We start from the raw sequence: 19733 nt of genomic DNA on the forward strand, positions 1-19733 counted from the left end.
CGGATTGTATTCTGATGGAATTAAGGGAAAAATTGCCTCAGTGCATGCCTTGAATTAGTTTTCTTTGCTATATGCAACTATATTTTTAACCCAATTGCTGTATAAAAGAATATTTCTAAATGTTATAATGAAGCTATATGACATTTAAATAGCTCCATTAAAAGTTTAAATAGGAAAAGGTTCTGCTTATTACCATAATTATTTTGGTTTTATTCTGTCAGTCACCACAGTTTCTTCACAGATTTACTAATGTAACCTTGTTTTTGCTCACAGGAATTGTCTGAGCATCAAACCTGCCTGTTGAATGAACTTTATCAATCCGTTAGGCAGAATTTCTATTGATTAGCTACATTTCTACTCAGGGTACCTGAAGTTGTTTTGGTTTCGTGAAGTGATAGGCTGTTATTTTTGGCAACATTATCATTCTTTGTCAGTATGGGCACTGTCAGAATATATCAAAATGTAATTTACATGTATACATGAATATGCTATTTGAGTTCTTTTATACAGTTATATAAAAAGATCAATTAAATTTTTTAAATATACATAAATATAAGCATAAGCACTTAAGAAACTTCTCTCCATTCCACTTCTTCTGTCTTTTCATCTGGTGGAATGTGTATACATGTGTTCATGTGTGTGTATGCACATATACAGGATATGGGGCAAAACCTTACTGATCTCAGGTAAGTTAGAAGGAAGACTAATCTGACTTCATGAGGAATACTAGGAGCTGACTATAATTTTCTAAGAAATTAATTTGCACTAAAATCTTAGCTGAGGAAGATAATTACAGAGAACAGACTGGCAGATAGCCAGTCCATTCGTTCCTGTAGATCAATGATTTTACAACTTGATGTCCATCAGAATTACCTGGAGAGCTTGTTAAATACCCAAACTATTGGACTCCACTCCTTGGAGATGCTGATTTAGTAAGTCTAGGGTAGGATGGGGGATGTAGGTGGAAATCTGTACTTCACAATTTACTCTGCAACCTTGGGCAAGTTAGTTTTTTGGCTTCGGTTTCCTCTTCTATAAAGTGCAGATAATCTTACTCTCCTCACAGGGACATTGTGAGGATATAAAGACATAACATGAATAAATGCTTATTACAGTGCCTGGTACCTGGGAATTGCTCAGTGAATGAGCACTTAATAGAGTAGCACTTGTTTTCATTTCTTTGAGCTGTGTTCTCACTGTTAGTGAAACTCAGCTGTGGAGTCTGACTCCCACGTAGACCTGTTCTTATTCCAGGGTCCATAGATGGCCCTGCCATGTCCCGACTCCTCATTAGCAAGCAAGCTGTTGGACCAAAGGACGGGGAGGAGGAACTGGGTTAAGTAGTATGGAGTTCCCTCCTCGCTAGAAAGCCAGCTCAGGGCTGCCAAAGGCCTGTCGTGTTCTACAAAGTGTTATTTTTGTCTTTGGAAAATAGCAGCTGATATTTGTAGAGTTGTGGTAGAACAAATTAACTGCAACAAAACTATTTCATTAATGGTCTCATTTTTTAAATCATTTCTCAACATTTTTTTTAAACAAAGAAAGCTTGTTCCCTGACAAATGTAGTTGATAGAATGTTGCCTTTCTGCATGTGGGGTAAATTTAGTGTTTTGGTCATTTTTAATTCTCCATGAGTTGAACTAATAGGGACTGTTCTAAATGGTTTTAATCATCAGGTAATAAATATGGGAACTTGGAAATTTTTGGAAATCAAATGATGGTAAATGTAGGAGCCACAAAATTTTTGAGTGATATAAATTATGGGTAAGAGGTTACACCTCTTCACTGAGAAGAGAGTGAACAGTTCTTTTTCTGGAGCATATTTTAAACATTCTTGCTCAATATCAAACCATTGACATTGAGAATCAAATGCTGTTTTTATTAGAAAGTTCCATATAGAGTATATTTTTAGATAATGCTTTCATTCTTATTCTTAATACCTCATACTCTATGGCACTTTTTAAAGTTCCCATTGCTCCTGAAGATTAAAGAACTTGAAAAATTTCACAATCAGCTAAAATGTAGCCTTAAAGACTCATAATATGCAAATGCAAAAAACTTAAGCTTGTTTTCACAGCAGGTAAGACTTCAGAGCCACAACCTTACTTAATTACAGTTTTTAAACAAGAACATTGTTATTTCCTTAATAGTTGTTAAAGAGCTTTATCAGTTAGGCTCCAAATAGTTGATTTAAACTAGCGGAACAATAATAATTATATAGGGTGTGGGGGGGGAAATGCACAGCATTATTTGAACAGCAGTTACACAAAGTTACAACATAGTTCATTTTGCATACACCGTGTGGTTTGGAATTTTTCTTTTAACGTTTTATCACGTTTTACCCAGAGTGCTTTGTATATGACATTTTATTTTATTTTTTTATTATATTTTTAAATTTTATTTATTTATTTTTGGGTGTGTTGGGTCTTCGTTGCTGTGTGCGGGCTTTTTCTAGTTCGAGCGGGGGCTACTCTTCATTGTGGTGTGCGGGCTTCTCATTGCGGTGGCTTCTCTTGTTGTGGAGCACGGGCTCTAGGCACGCGGGCTTCAGTAGTTGTGGCACGTGGGCTCAGTAGTTGTGGCTCACGGCCTCTAGAGCGCAGGCTCAGTAGTTGTGGCACACGGGCTTAGTTGCTCTGCGGCATGTGGGATCTTCCCAGACCAGGGCTCAAACCCATGTCCTCTGCATTGGCAGGCAGATTCTTAACCACTGCGCCACAAGGGAAGTCCCACGACATTTTAAAATATAGTCAAATCTAAAGATTAAAGAAGTCCTAGACTATATGACATCTGAAGTCTCAAATTTGTAGTATCTAATTCAATTTTATTTAACATTAGACACTTTTTCCATTACTTTATCATTTTCTTTATTTAAGCTTATTTGTAAAGTGGAATCACAGTAATATAGAACTCAAATCCAAAGTCTTTTTAGTGAACGAAGATGATACTGATTTCCTATTGGCAAATGTATTCCCCCAGTGGTGTTGGTGGATGCGTATTGATACATTTTCCCTAAATTCTTACGTGGCACATTACTAAATGATCTGCTCAGTGGGTCAGAGAGTAGTCTGTAGTCATGGAACAGAAGGAAGGTGAGGAGCCCACAGGAAAATCAGATCCCTGGCTTTTGTTCATCAGACATTTACTGAGTGCCTGTTGTATATCCTGAATATAAAATAAGACACTGTCCCAGCTTCACTGAGTTCCTGTAACTTCTAAAACAGCCTAAGTGGTACTCTCTGGCCTTACGTAAATACTTTTTGCACTTTCTAGTGGATAAGGTGCTTCAGATTATTTGCCATTTAACAGTGAATGTGGAAAAGAGCTGTAAACCTATTTTTCTTACTCCAGTTGACATTGTCACCATTTTGAATTGTTTGGCTTTCAATTGTCAAGAGATCTCAACAGGTTTTTATTTTCTGAGTCTGAGTTACATATTAAGGTATGATAAGAAGTCATTAATTCAGAGTTAACTAATTTAGAATTTGTAATCATTAAAACTGTAACTGTCATCATTGTTGAAGAAAGAAGTTGCAAGTTAATATTACAAATGCGAGGGGAAATGCCACATAATATATGTACCTAGACCGATAAACTGTCATGTTGCACATATTTTATTAATATACATATACAAAAATATTGTAATACAAAATGAGCAAAGGTGTGAGTTGCTGCCTCTGCCACTACTAGCTACATGACTGCAAGCTGTCTGGCTTTTCTTTTCTACTTCTATCAGATGAAGAAATTGACCCACGTGGTCTCTTAGTGTCAATCCCAATACTAATAAGCTTTAGTGGTTCTGAATTCAACAAGGCAGACCCATTAGAATTATTGTCTCCCAAAACACTTCATTAAACACTTGAAAAGTCATTAGAACTGTATCTTTTAAAGACTGTTATCGTTCAACATGTGACTTTTCAGAATAACTTAACCCCAGAGTTCCTAATGAATATGGTTTTATTATGTTTGAACTATACTAGGACTCAGAAAAAGAACCTGGTTTAGGTACTTACAAGATGTGTCAATTATTAAAGTAAATAAAAGCTAGGTATTCACTCATTGTGCAGTATGTGAGCATTTTGTTTAGACCATCAAGAGGAAAACTTTCTTTGTAAAGATACTTGCCAAATTAATAATTTTGATAATCTGATTAGGCTGTTTGGGGTTCCTTCTGAAATACATATTTAGCATGCACCACGGCTATAGAGTAAGGCCTTGTCCATGTATCCTAAGATTTATGAGTCTTGTACAAGATTGCAGTGGTGCTGTATTACCAGGTTGTAGAAATTTGAATTGTGATCATTATTATTGAAACACAGCTGCAGATTAAAGTGATTTCCGTAAACCAACTGTCGTTTTGCTAGTGTCAGCTTGTCCCTTCAAGGCATGTATTTAGGATGCATTACATTGCCTGATTGTGGCTCACTGTCTGGACTTGGCTGAATTGTTATCTTAAATGTGTGTTTGCTTTTGTCTTTTTTCCTATAGGTTAAAATTCTGTGTCACCAGTTGCTGGTCCAGGTGTGTGACCTACTCAGGCTAAAGGACTGTCACCTCTTTGGACTCAGTGTTATACAAAGTAAGTCTCAATCCCATCTCTGATGGAGTTAGCCAACTGTCCCTGAGGAAATGACATTTTATAGCTGTAACTTAAATTGAGCATATTGTTATGTAATTATGATTGTCAAAATACCCATAAACTGATCATGAGTTTTAATCTAGTACTCATATTTTAACATGAGTACTGTTCTGTATTTCTTACAAGTTTAGAATTTTAGGTCACGAATTTATTATGGTTTGAACTTAAAAATTTGTTCCTCTTTAGGAGTCTGGGTTTTATGTGTTTGCTCTTTTATGTTTTAATGAACTAAGATTGATTTTTGTTTCTTTGCACTCAGGGAGCAGCTGGCGCTAGTAGGAAATTGGATGTTTTTGTAATTTAATTTGTTTTATAATTTTTAACATTAAAAGACATTTAGACATAATAAAACTGACTTTCCTCTATTCAGCTTCTCTTGCTGTTGAATATATAGTATAACAAAGTGATCTATTAATTTACTCTTATTTTCTGTTTTTCCTTCCTTGCCCCTTCTCTTTTTTCCAGTCAGAACACATGACTTAGAGAAATGGGATCAGTTTCTTCTGTATACTTTATGTGGAAAAGATTTTCAAGCAAAGGGCTCCATATAAGCTTTCTCTGCCAATAACACCTTAGTTAGAGTTAAGTTCCCAGGGTTTAAGTGCAGCCATTCCTTAAAACGTTCTTCTTTCAAATCATATTTTAAGATTTCTCTAAGTTAGTCTTCTAGATGACAAAAACCTTTCAAATCTTTGCTCAGTTTTCCAAGGAGACCTTTTTTTTGTGAAATTTATCTATATTTTATATTTGGATATGAACTATTTTATACTACTGGAATTGGTTTCAATTTAAAGGCTTATGATATCTTGAGAATTTGGTTAGTACCATAAAGTGCTTAGGTCTGCTGTGTTGGAAAGTATATCATGATCAACTGATGAACAAGTTCAGCTCCAAAATGTGAGCAGTTTTCAGTTGTCTAAAAAGACAGCTCTGGAGAGGCCAGAGAGCATGGAGCAGGAAGTGAGGAACCAGCCATTTGCTCTTCAGTTTCTTCCTGTGGTAGTGAAAGCAATAAAAACACAGATGCTCAGCTCTATCCTTGTATTAGTATACACCTCAGTCATTCTTTCAAGGAAGGATCTGGGGGTATAAGATGCCCTACAGATTCTAAGTAACCTTACTTTTATTTTGTACTCAGAGTTAATTCTTCTTACTGCAGCTACAGCCAGACTGTTGATCTTTGTTTTTGAACAAGTCAATCTCATAAAACCAGTTTACAGCTTCCTTAGGTTTCAGAATAAGAGTTTTTCAGATGTCCTTTTTAAAAGAGAGATTGCAGGATGGCAAAAAAACATTGGAACAGGAATCAGATGACCTGGTTCAAAGCTCTGGTCAAACTGTCAGATGGTAGAGACACAGTGATAGTTTAAAAAAATATGTATGTGCCATTATGGTGAACAGTCTGTTCTATTCATTATGTTGCTTCTTCAGACAGGAACTCAAGCCAAACACAAATCAGATTCAACAGTAAGGTTGTCTGATCTTGTCCATTTCATGTTTAATTGGTAACATAAGAGAGATGGGAGATAGTTTTAGTTGACGTGATAAGTGGATTTTAGTAGCGTCCTCTTGGTTTGGGGACCTCTTCCTTACCCGTTTCGTCCAAACTGGTTGACTTAATATGCCATTCATAGACAAAAAGTAGCTTTACCCTTCCTGTTCTCTTATGACGCTTTTCCAGTCAAACTCCAACATTCAGTCGTGAGTGACAGCGTGGTCAAGTGTGTTATCCTTGAAGTAGTCAAAGAGACACACTTCTCTTCCAGAATGAGTACATTTTTATCCAGGGCTTTCCAAGAGCATGCCCCCATAGTGATGGTTAGAGGAAAAAGAAGGAGCTTTTTTAAAAAAGATTGAAAACTGTACAAGATAGGAAGGCTTTTCATATGAAATATCTCTCTCTTTAAAAGAGTCCATTTGGGAAATCAGAAAATTTTTACATTTTTTACCAGCTTGTTTTCACATGTTTAGATCATTTTTATATGGGTTTTTTAGCAGTCTTATTTTCTGTTCATCTTAAGAACATCATTCCCTTGAAGAAATATTTTGGCATTCATTCTTGTTTTGCATAAGATTCTTCTCTTCCCACAAGGTCAATCCCAAAGGCAGTGCGAGTAATGCTTTATCATTTCTTCATGCTGTTTTATGTGGAGGAGACAGAGAAGGAATAGTCTAAAAGACTTCTCTTCACAAAGCACATGGGTCTTAAAGACCATTCTTCACAAAACACATGGGTCAGGCTCCTCACTTGGAAATGGGTTGGTTCTCATCAGTGTTTTCTAATTTCTTACGTAACAATTAAGGCGGTGTTTCTGCCTTGTTTCATTACTTTGCACTTATGAGATGAGTTCTCTGTGAGCCAAACAAGAGCATGTTTTTCTAAAACCGAGTAACACCCACAGTGTTGGAAGTTAAACTGTAAGTTATAACGACCCCAGAAACTAAATAAAAGTAAGAGTTGGAATCTAATATTTCTTCTAAATGTTAACATATTTTTAACGAGACGTGTTCTGTATTGCAAAAGCAAAATAATTCATAAAGCTTATCATTAATGTCTATCCCACAGAACCTTTTATCTTTTAATATCCTGTTGAGTTTTCTTGGTAATATGTGAATTCAGAGTACATTCACAAATCTGGAGGCTTTTTTGAAAAACCCATTTCTTTTCTTTTGAAAAAAATCTATCCTTTATCACCTTGTCTCCTTTTTTTTTAATGTGCAGATAATGAACATGTGTATATGGAGTTGTCACAAAAGCTTTATAAGTATTGTCCAAAAGAATGGAAGAAAGAGGCCAGCAAGGTACGACAATACGAAGTCACTTGGGTGAGATTACATTTATGAGCAAAATTCTTTTGATTTTTTAAAAGGTTTATTTTAATTATTATACATTAGAAAAATATCTTAACACTTTATACAGTAAATATTGGGAAAGCGAAATGAATTATAAGTTCTAAAATATCACATTAGTGAAGTATTAATAGCTTATAGCATGTAGCAATAGATTTTGAATATCTGCTAAAATAATATTGGATAATAACCTTTTAGTAATCTTGGGATAATGTTTTGAAATGAAAAGCATGGAAAAAGTATTTGTTCCTGTTCTTTGGCCACGTTAGTTGTCAAAACTGATGGTCTAGAAATTATTAGTCATTTTAAAATCCATTTTTACTGTCCTTACATTTGATATTTTGTTACTTTATTGAACCAGTGCCTTCCATTTGCATAGGGGAGCATTCACTGGGAATTTACCTAGTGTTTTCAAGATCACCCCCTCGCAAATCAGTAATAATCCCCAGTGTCTCATCCTCAATCCTCCAATTTGTATTTAAGAATTCTTGGAGTAAACTGGAAGGCTACTTCAAAGCCAACTACAAAGTAAGGAACGTGAAGGTCTACATAAACAAACAGCATGTTAGCATTTGGTATGTGGAATGTCAGATGAACAGAACATTGTAATGAGGAGCAAATGGTCACCACAGGGGACAGAGCTGAGAGAGGAGCTGGATCTCAGCTAGAAATTTCCACTGGCATTTATTTTTATCTTCCCGTATGTTGTCATTGGCATTACAGTGAATGAGTATCAGATATAGTTATAAAACTTCCCGTTTTCACATAAACCTGGTATCCATCTAGGGCAACTGAGACAACTGTCTACCCGCTGCAAGCCCCTGCTCATTCGAAGTAGATCAAACCTTTCAGTGTTTAAAAAGTTACTTGTAAATAATGGTATTTGTTGTTTTTGAAACCCACTTTTGAAGTAACTAAAAACAGCCTGATTTTTACGCATGTCTTTGTTTAGGGTATTGACCAGTTTGGACCCCCTATGATCATCCACTTCCGCGTGCAGTACTATGTGGAAAATGGCCGATTGATCAGGTATGAGGACAGGAAGAAATTCCGAACCGTTATTTTTCTACAGTACTCATCCTCTAACATATCAGATAAAGTACTTGTGTTTATTGTTTGTCTCCACCTGCTAGAATATAAAAGAGCAGGGATTAAAAAAAAATTTTTTTTATGCACGCATGTATCTTCAGTCCCTAAAACAGAGGTACAGTAGACACTCAATAAACATTTGTTGAATGAATGAGTGATAATGTTAGACTATCAGTGAAAATGTTAACAATCTCATCAGCTCACATTTTCTCTACTCCACATTTTCAATAACAAATCAGTCACCAAAAATATTTCCTTTAAGAGAGAACTAGCACTTGTGTAAAGTGGAAGGTTGGTTAATGGATTATATTCTTTTCTGGTGGTGGTGTGAGGAGTGGAACAGCAGCAGGAACTCGTTCCTATAAAAATGCATGGGTGTTTATATAGCCTGGTTTTCTTTTCACTTTTGGGGTCTTGCTTCTGTTCTTGGCAGTAGCTTTAAAGCTAAGATTACGCCCAGTGGAGGTATCCTGTGAGAATTAGATGCAGTTTGGCAAGGGCAGGTAATTGATTCTTTTTCTGGAGGCAGGTGCATGAATAATACTGTACTCATGATACAGACTCAGAATTCCCCAGTTTAGAAGCTCAGTTTATTATTTGTATAGGAGGATTCAGTGCTGGAAGACTTTCAGAGGTGATTTTGTTGGCTGATAGAAAATACTAGAAATGTGAACTCTGTGTTTTACTTATTTATTTTTAAATTTTGAGAAACCCCACGTAAAAGGGACAAAGATACATGTGGCTAATGAGTTGTATCTGAGATTTGCTCTTAATATTTATGTTACTGCCACATGCAAATTAAAAAGTAAAAAAATATTAGCCCGTAAAGAATGTTTTTAAAGCAGAGAAACTTTTCTAGTTATTCTCAGTTTATATAAAACTTTTTCTAAGTTTACTTAATTGGAATGGAATGTGCTGGAAAGAAGGAAAATATATTATTTAGCCACTAATTAGCCCCCTGGGACTAATGAATGTTTAATTGATCTCCATACTTCTGCCCTTTTCCCCAGTGATGAGCTAGTCCAATCATTGTGTACTCAACGTTATAAAAAGAAGTGCTCTGAAAAGTCATAAGGGAAAAAAAAGTTACATAAATGCTTTATTTTTAAATTTTAAACATAGTCTTGGTTAAAGTAAACCCGTATGTTTTTATTATCATCAACTAATGAGCTATTAATCTCAGGTGAACATTCAACCTAAAGTAATAGGGAGACAAATAGTCATTAGATACATACACACACACACACACACACACACACACACACACACACACACACATTTTTTTCTTGCATTTTTACTTTGATCACAGAGGCGTCCTGTTTGCCTGTGACATTTTTTGGAGCTTGACCATATTTTTCCCCAATCAGCACTTCTTACTCAGTGTATTTAATGGGGACTGTATTTATTTCTGACCTCAATGGGTTGTAATGAGTGCACTATTTGTATTTCCATTTGTGACGACTATCATGATTCTTACAACATGTGCCTATAAAATCACACCCATAAAGTAACAGCCACTTAATTAAAAAAAAAAAGATTTAAGGAGAGTTTTCAGCTTATTCATTCTTAGAGGAAAAAAAAGACTATTCATAGTTAGGCAAATTCTTTTCTAGTAGGGCATATAAACAGAAATATTTTGAAAAGGACCTTAGTGTATTTGTAATGTGCTCAGATGAAAATCACAACAAAAAAGGACAGCATAACATTCAAGCCAGGATTGTCTCCTCAGATTTGTCCTTATTTGTGTCAATGTGCAGCATTATTGTAGCAAAATTATTTTAATACAGACAACAGATGCCTAGGCTTCTAATACTTGTTCAATGTAGTATATCCCACATTGGAGTGGAATGATTCAGATCTGTTTTCCATTCTCTGAATGAGTCAAATGCTATTGGCCATAGGAAGTATTATTTTTGCAGTCTGGGTAGTCTGACTTGGGGTCCTGACACCCTGCGACCTTGGTGAAGCAGCAGTAAGGCAGCAGTCCGGTATTAGCTACAACCTCCCCCTTTTCAGTGAGTGAGGAGGGAGGGGGGAGGAGGGAGCAGGAACAGAAGAGCTCTTGTCACCAGATGGATAGCAGGATTGGGGTTGTTTACATGCCTTTAGATTGTTCCATCAAAATGTGAGTTCTGTTTTATTTTCCTAGTGACAGAGCAGCAAGATACTATTATTACTGGCACCTGAGAAAACAAGTTCTTCATTCCCAGTGTGTGCTCCGAGAGGAGGCCTACTTCCTGCTGGCAGCCTTCGCTCTGCAGGCTGATCTTGGGAACTTCAAAAGGAATAAGCACTATGGAAAATACTTTGAGCCCGAGGCTTACTTCCCATCTTGGGTAGGCACTGTTTTCAAATTCTGAAGTGTTTTCTCTAGCACATTTCTAGTTCATTGTGTGGGTAGTCATGCTGCTACAAGAACTGGGAACCCAGATGTTTGATGGCCAGTACACCCTCCATGACGCCCAGATACACATTCCATACTTGAGAGCGTGGCACATACAGTCTCTCGATGGACTCAATCTGCTTATGGGTTAGGAGGAAGAGGATTGCTATCCATCCTAAAGATGGTGGAACTTGGTATTTGCCAGCCTTCTTTTGGCATTTACATGGCCTTGACCGTCTTATGTACTCTTAGTTCAAGCAGCATTTTTTCCCTTCGAAGGGAGAAACACATTACTCTTTAAAAGGTGAGATCATTCACAGCTTCTCCTGTGTTGAGGAAACAAATATAAGTAAACTGCTTGATCTGACCACCATCTCCTTCACTCTCAAAAGAGGAGCAACCCCCTTATTTCAGCAAGAAAACTTAGGTTATTTGAGCACTGACTGTCTCAGAGGTCCTTTCTCCATCCCCACCCTGTTGATATCGCTTCCCATTCTTCCTCTAGGTCTCTGCCGAGACATCTCTCTCTCCCGTATCTTCAGCCTCTACCCCAACTAACTCTTCTTAAGTCAGGACATACTTTGTTTGCTTCACACCTCCCCATCCTCAGGGAAGAAAGGAGGGAGGGAAAGAAGACCTACCAATCTCTCCTTCCCTTCTCAGTAAAGCTTCTTGAAAAAGTGACGATGTATATTTGATTTTTTAGCTTCTTTACTTCGACGTGTAATCCTCAACCCACATCCATCTGCCTTCTTTCCTCACCACCCCCTCCACTCATGGTGCTGTCCTTAAAGCCAGCAATGACCTTTAAATTGCCAAATCCGGTGGACACTTTTCACTTCTTTTCCTGAATTTCTCTGCTGCATTTGACACTTAGTCACTCACATTCCAGGAGATCTCCTCCAAATTAATGCTTTTTACAACCACCTATGTACTGGCACCTCCTGAATCTGTTTCTCTCCCCTATGTCTGTAAGACAGCTGTTTACCCATAGGCACCTCACACTCAGAATGTCCCAAATCAAATTCATCTTCTTCACACCTCAATTCTCTGTGTTCCTACCCCTGTGTTCCTAACCTCAGCCAGTGGCACTGCCATCCACCCGATCACCTAGAAACTTGAGTCACTCGGGGCTCTTTCCTATCACCCTTCTTTCTCCCTGCCCCATCCAGTCAACGAGAACATCCTCTAACATAAACCCTTGATTCCGCATCACCCAGCTTAAGAAATAAGGTTCGCTTGTATTTTTGTTGCTCTTAACTTCCTAAACATTACCACGTGTCCTCCCCGTAGTGGTTCTTCATGTTTCCCAGGCTTCAGCTCTCATCAGCACTCCTGCAGTTGTCCCTGTTGTCCCTGCTTCAGGCTTTACTCACAGCTTGCAGAGGAGTTGTTTTTGCCTCTGATTTAAACCTTCATCTTTGGAGTGAAGCCCAGGCTCCCAAGCATGACCTAGGAACTTCCCAGCATGGGTCCCTGCCAGCCTTTCCAGCTTACTTTCTGGTTGTCCTGCACCTTGTGTGTTGTGTTCTAGCAACACCCAGCAATTCCGGTGGTGTTTCACACATTGGGCCTTTCTGTCTGCAGCTCCTTTAGCTGGTGAGGCCCCCTCCCTGTTTCACCTGGCTACTCCTGCTCATCAGCTCAGGTGTGGTTCCCTGGGCAGACTGTCTAGGTGCCCAGTGCCCCTCCTCTGGGCTCAATAAGACCCTGAACATAAGTATTTTATTTTCAAATGCTCTGTTTGTCTCTTGCACCCAGTGATCTAAGTATTTCTTAGCATATTCTACAGGACAGGCATAAACTTAACCTTTTCTGTTTCTTCAGCATTTCACATCACGGCGCTCAATATAAGCTTTTGTTCACTGGCTGACAGTGCTTCAGTTGTTCAAGAAAACCCACAAAAGATGTCAGGCTATTACATAGCAATGTCTGTTGGGCCAAAATTGACCTGTATTTACATTCCCTTAGTTATCATCAGGTACTGAATGACCCTTGGTCTTTAAAGCAGAGCTTCCCGTTAGTGTGCCAGGGTGCTGAGATACCAGCTTCCTCAACCCTTGCGATCACCAAAATCATCTACTTCATTGCCCTTACAGATATTATTTTCTAGGGGTTCTTTGACCTGAAAAAGGTTGACAAGTACTGATTTAGGTGATCTCCATGTAAAAGGAACCTAGAAAGAAAAATCTGTAACTTGAGTTCTCAGCAAAACTTGATTATTGGCCAATAATAACTCATCATGTTTAATTCTCCTTAGAATATTCATAGGAAGAAACAAAACATCAGTAACTATAAAAACAATAATAAAACTAAAAATTCTCTAATTTTCAAATCCTGGTCATTTTAAGCACTAAAATGCTTTTTGTTCACTTTGCATAATTCTTTCCATATTTTATAATCTTCGTGAAATCAGCTAAGACTTTTATCAACACCTTTCTTTGAACCTGCAGCTTCTGGATACTATATATTTTTGATATCTAAAAGCTTTGACTACTGTCTGTTGAAAACTGAAGTTGCAGTGAATTGTAATGAATATTTGAGTGAAACTGTTTTCTCATAAGCATTTGAGTAGAGTGTTCATATCAGCCTCTTATGCAAAAACCAGAAATGTTTCTGAGAATTCCTCGCAGTCCCCTGCTTTCTTCGGATTAACATTTAGAACCTCCCACTCTGTGGCTGTAATTTTAGAAGAGTTAAGTAGGATCCGGACCCTGAAGATGTGCTGACAGTGGCTGCATTTCATGGTACCAATAATTCTGCAAGTATAAGCAGTGAGGTGGACAAAATTGTGCAAGTTTGCATGGTTTTTCTTTGTTGGTGATTTTAAAGCCAAGAGAACATATTTTTCCCATTTCTTGTGATTTTTCTTCTTAGATATGGAGTACTACAGCTAAATTGACTCTGTAGCTTCTAGTATTAGCTGATTCAGCCAGGTCACATAACAGATGATCAAAAAAGAATAAGCGTGGGAATTTTCTAATGGAAATCAGCCAATTTACATGGCGTATTTTCGGTTCTCATCCTTTCATCATTTGGGGGATGAGGGTAGTATTTGCATCCCTCCAACAAATGTTGCATTGCGCTCCCATTGTATTCCAACAGGTTGTTTCCAAGAGAGGGAAGGACTACATCCTGAAGCACATTCCAAACATGCACAAAGATCAGTTCGCACTGACAGCTTCTGAGGCTCATCTTAAATATATCAAAGAGGCCGTCCGACTGGATGATGTTGCCGTTCACTACTACAGATTGTATAAGGTACAAAATTGCAGTAGGTCTGCAGCCATACCTCCTTGATCAGGAGAAGCTTTTATTTAAAGTTGTCTTTTTAATTTTTTTTAATGGGCTTTCAAAAGAATTTCATTTCAACCGCTGTTTGTCATCATTGGTCAGTCTTGGAGTCAATGATGCTTCCTCAGTCCTGGGAGCAGAATGGAGTCTTTTTTTTTTTTTTTTTTGTGGTACGCGGGCCTCTCACTGTTGTGGCCTCTCCCGTTGTGGAGCACAGGCTCCGGAAGCGCAGGCTCAGCGGCCATGGCTCACGGGCCCAGCCGCTCTGCGGCATGTGGGATCTTCCCGGACCAGGGCACGAACCCATGTCCCCTGCCTCAGCAGGCGGACTCTCAACCACTGCGCCACCAGGGAAGCCCTGGAGTCTTTTTTAATGGTCCTAGTATTGAGATAACAAGTGGCTGTAAATTGTGCATCTGGCTTTTCAGTGATTATGAAATAGTTATTTTTCTCCTTCCCAAATCTGCATTTCTGCCTTGGGGAGTAACATTTGCAGTTCGATCAGTAATTTTTAATACTCCTTGAAGTGAAGCCGTACCTGCATGTATCCATTAGTAATAAGAACATCACCACGATAGCTAATGTTTATGGAGTATTTTGTTTATGGGGCCACTTTATATTTATCCTCTTTTAAAAATCCTCATAACTATAAGATAGGACTGTAATCTTCATTTTACAGACCAGGATACACAGCAAAGATCACAAAACTAGTAAGAGCCAGGATTCAACCCAGGTCTACTTGACAAGAGCCTGTGTGCTTAAACCACTGACTCTGTGCTGTCACTCTGAAGTTTGATACTGCCTTTTTCCTGTGTCCTTGTGTTTTGTGTTCTTGTGTCTCTAGCCTCATTTTTCCATCCTGGGTCAGAAGTCACAGACCCAAATAACTGCGGCGGGCTCTGCAGGGAATCACTGGCAATACGTTCTGTCTTCTCTCCTGCTTCTCCTTCCCACTCCTCTCCCTATTTCACAAGTATCACTTCCATGGCAAGAACCCTTGAATTCCCATTTGAGTATTCAAAGGTATATTTATTCTCCAACCAACTAGGATGAAGTGGTTCAGAGTGTGGTCTGTTGGGCCTACCTTTCTGGGATTAAATCCCAGCTTCACCCCTTACTGTGTAACCTTAGGCATGTTACTTAGCCTCTCTGTGCTTTAGTTTCCCCGTAGATAAATGGGGATGGTAACAAAGCCAATAAACTCTGAGGTTTATTGAAGACTAAAGGAATTAGTGGGTGAAAAGTGTTTAAAACAGTACCTAGCACGTGTTAGGCATGAAATTAAACGTGTTGCCTTTACCATTATTATTGTTATTATTAGGTTTGTTATCTCTCCTACATCCTTTGTGGTAAGATTAACATAACTAGACAATTGGAGACTAGACGTAGTTTGGATATATTGCTGGGTAATTTTCCTGGCTGGTTCAAAAGACTTAAAAAGAGAGCAAAGGATGTTATTTTTTCTCTTTCATGCGAAAGAGATGCATTGTTAATGCCCTGTCATCTTTCAAAGGCATAGAGTTCCACAAGATCTCTTCAGCTAAATTCCTGGAAGACTGAGTTCTTTTTTTTTCTTTTAAGGGAGTTCATTGTGACACCTCAATTTACCTGAGAAAATGCAAATAAATGACATTTTTTGACAATAAATTTATATTTTTAAATGTATTAGAAGTATGAATGATATATCAGAAAGACTGTGGCTTTATAAACCCTCCATCAGCATTCACTCTTGCAGGGATCCTAGGCAACTGTTGCTACAATCCTGGGCATCTGTTAAGTGGGAATGATCCTATACATATCACAGGTTGGGAAGATTCAACAAGATGGTGAATCTGAAATAACCAGATGGAGTGCCTGGCACATTAGTGAATGCTCAGTAAATATTGGTTGCTTTTTATTTTGTAGGGAAGCTTTGGTATTTTAAAGAATCCTATTAAGTTCCTATTAGGAATCCTTTAGTGAAGTAGGTATCTCCAATTTATCTTTCATGTAAAAATTAATTTTTCAATTTGCTTAAAGTGCACTACTTTTATGTGTCATAGAAAATCATTCTGGTCTGCTTAAAACAAGATAACTAATACTAATGAACTGAATGAGGTGGGGAAGTACGTATGTTTTCCTTATAGGCAGAATTTTCATTCTTTAAAGAAATCTCGTGGCTGCCATTAAAACTGCTTCATTTAAGGCCTGTTAATAAAATGGAGACAGAAGACAGGAAACTTAACAAGAACAACAACAAAAACCTCTGTGCCTCTTTCCCAGTAATATGCACCTCATACACGCACTACCAGCATTTTTATGAGCACAATCTTATTTCAGGAAGCAATCAGAACAGCCTTGAAAGGGAAATTGGCCTAAGCTCATAGTGATGGATTGGTTTCTCCTGTTAAACCTGTACTGTGTGTGCCTTTCTTGATGTAAAGAGTATTAATGGGAAAAAAAAGCCCCAATAGTGAAAATAGGCTGTGGCTTCTCTTTACTATGCCAGGTAAGGATGCATTTCTAAAAATATTCCTTTCCATGATCATGCAAAAACTGGCAGTAAATGTAATAAAGATCTGCATGTACTCATTTATTGTTTTTATTGAGAAATCTCATAATGAAAATAGTTACTCAGCAATTTTGTTTTCTATTTTGAACTTTATACCTTATATCCACTTGTTACAGATGAGCACTTAGAAGATGTGGCCAAGTTCAGAATACATTCTTAATTGAACAGTTTTTTCCCTTATACTTGTTGTAGTAGTTTTTGTTTTTTTTTTAGTTTATGGTTTAGCTGGTAGAATGTATATCATATTGGCAAGTGATAATTGAACTTCTTAAACATAAGTATTTTCTTTCAAGACTAACTGAATGTAAAGCTTTTATAACTTTATTAGCTACCTTCATGAAAGAGCATTAACTATTCAGGCTTGCCTCTGACTTTGTTTTCAGAGTTGGGAGATTTAACCAGTTTTAAACACATAAAGTCTAGTACATCTCAGAATACAACTACGACCTTATATTCAAGATTCTAACTTCTGAAAAAAGATTAAGCATAAGAGAGAAGATTAAAAAAATGATGTAAAAGCAGCAAAATAGTCTTACTGGAGTTCTCAGTAACACAAATATTTAGAATATTGTCAGATATGAAAGTGTATATAATATAGTAAAAACACTAAAACTTTGAAATCGCAGGGATTTAGAAAGTAGAAAATACTATTACTGATTTAATATGTACCCATGCTTTTCTTAAATCTTATAGAAAACAAGGAATGCAGAAAGACAAGCAAAGTTATTTTAAGTCAAAAGCTTTCTAATCCTGAAATTTATCTTTGGTTCTTTTCTTTGGTGCTGAATTGTTCATTATAGAAGAAAAATATACTTTTTCATACAATTTTATTCCTATAGGATAAAAGGGAAATTGAAGCTTCTCTGACCCTTGGATTGACCATGCGGGGAATACAGATTTTTCAGGTTAGTTAATGAGAAGTAAAGTGTCACATGGCATCCACTATGTGTTACTCTGGCAGTGTGCCTGCCTGGTCCTGTGATAGGTTCACTGGTCCATTTCCAGCCATTGATTGGTCATTACTTCCTATTTGTCTAGTACAGACGTAGATAAGGTGGGATAGTCGAAGTGAAGCAGTCTGATCCTTGACACTAATAAGTCCTCTAGAATAGAAAACAACAAACCAAAGATTGGCCGCAGTTCATCACTCACAGATCATTAATATCCAGACATTTTTCTTTGTGTGTCATTAATTTTTAATATTCTTTTTTATCATCTGGTGCATCTATAACTGTGGAAAGAAAAATGACTTTTTAATACAGTGACTGACCAGACATTTCAATTTCCGTTACAATTTTTTGATAAAACCTGTCCCTTGAGTAAGTAGTTACCATCATCCTTTTACAAGTGGGATGGTTTTATGCTACAGCCATAAACAAGGGAGAGAGATGCCTCCCTCTGTGAGACCTGGGAGAATATAAGGATGCCTTATCTTCGATATAGGCAAAATATCCAGTTATGAAAGTCTGAGTGCCTTATCTCATCTCTTGAATGCCTGAGTCTTCTGGACTTTTTATTTAAATTTAGGGATAGGCCAGAAGGGAAAAGATTGCCTTAAAAGGGCAGGTTAACACAGTCACTCAGGAACCAAAAGCGACAGAATTGTATCACTCCTCTTTTAATTACTGTCTGCATATCTCCAAAGAGAGTTGGGGACCTCTTTCAGATTTTAATTACTGTATTTTAGTTTTCTGGGAAAGAAGTTAGAGCTATTTTAGAATATCTGTCAGTTTCCTCAGTAACTCTCTGTGCATTACTTGTAAGAGTTATAAGTAACTCTTATAATTCTTTCCACAGAATTTGGATGAAGAGAAACAATTACTTTATGATTTCCCTTGGACCAATGTTGGAAAGTTGGTGTTTGTGGTGAGTTTAAAATAACTGACTTAAAATACTCAGTTTTTTGTTTTTGTGGACTTGTATTGTTTTTTGTTTTGTTTTTTTAAACAAAATATTGTTTCAGGCACAAAACTTGATATTTTCTCAAAATTGAAGATGAAAATAGTTAGCTGTCTTATATTCTTATGCATGTGGTATAATTATAATCCTTGCCACTTTTCAGTAGTGAACCTAAAACACAGAGTCTTATAGCAAAAGAAATTACTAATTTTAATTTGTGTATCTGGTCCCCACCACTCTACCCTAAGTTATTCTAGTTTCAGAAGAAATGTGATGGGAAAAGTTCAAGATGAATTCATCAAACAGAATTGTTTTAAAAAATGTACAGCAGAGGGATTAGAAAACAGAAAGCTGTAATCAGAGGGTAAATTACTCTTAGCATGGGGGTTGGCCATTTCTTGTGGAAGTTAACTTCTCTTGAGCAAAGAATAAAGAGTGATATAAAAAGATGTTTCTATTAATATCTGTCTGTTGAAACTCATCATTATAAAGAAAGGACTGCAATTCTTAACGGGAAAAGTACTTTTACTTTTAGATTATTGAGAATGATACACTTTCTTTTGTTGGAGCAAATTCTTGATTTTTCCCAGCTGTTTCACTGTTTTGTCAGCTGTATCCATTTGGGCGAGGGTTCAAAGAATTACAGTTAATTATATGTATTTCTAGTGGTCGTTAAAATTCATAATTTCGCTTTGTTCAGAAATTATTGGAAAAAATACACAAAGAAAGGAGGAAGATAAGGATTAGGACACATGTGCTTCTTTCTTTCCATCAGGAAGATGGCCTATATAAATAAAGGGCTCTGTTGCCAGATAGCATTTGGGCACTGACTCCACACTGCCCTGGGAGTTAAAAGACCTGTTTCTGACTTTACATTGGGCACAGTCCAATCTGATTTCACTTCACTCATACATTAAATGAGGCCTGACCTGCCTCCTACTCACTGGCTCTTTCTCGTTCAAGCTCTTTGGGAAAGGAGTGGAGCTATTTGTAAATGAGCAAATTATTACCCCACTTGCCCCCTTCAT

General features: G+C 37.3%; 1 protein-coding gene across 2 annotated transcripts in view; it reads left to right on the top strand.

Moving 5' to 3' along the window:
- The window catches only part of FRMD6 (FERM domain containing 6), a 79615-nt gene that overhangs the window by 45778 nt on the left and 14104 nt on the right, over window positions 1-19733 (top strand). The window contains exons 3-9 of one of the 2 annotated variants that reach the window (XM_029239302.1): window positions 4489-4579; window positions 7362-7441; window positions 8442-8518; window positions 10728-10914; window positions 14067-14222; window positions 17646-17711; window positions 18604-18672. In XM_029239302.1, the coding sequence (XP_029095135.1) occupies window positions 4489-4579; window positions 7362-7441; window positions 8442-8518; window positions 10728-10914; window positions 14067-14222; window positions 17646-17711; window positions 18604-18672 (726 nt within the window). Of the gene's footprint in view, window positions 1-4488; window positions 4580-7361; window positions 7466-8441; window positions 8519-10727; window positions 10915-14066; window positions 14223-17645; window positions 17712-18603; window positions 18673-19733 lie in introns of both variants that reach the window. The other variant, XM_029239301.1, reaches the window with a different exon arrangement.

Source organism: Monodon monoceros, unplaced genomic scaffold (genome assembly GCF_005190385.1).
Source record: "Monodon monoceros isolate NGI ecotype Baffin Bay Population unplaced genomic scaffold, NGI_Narwhal_1 Super_Scaffold_21, whole genome shotgun sequence".
In the NCBI taxonomy this organism is placed as follows: Eukaryota; Metazoa; Chordata; class Mammalia; order Artiodactyla; family Monodontidae; genus Monodon; species Monodon monoceros.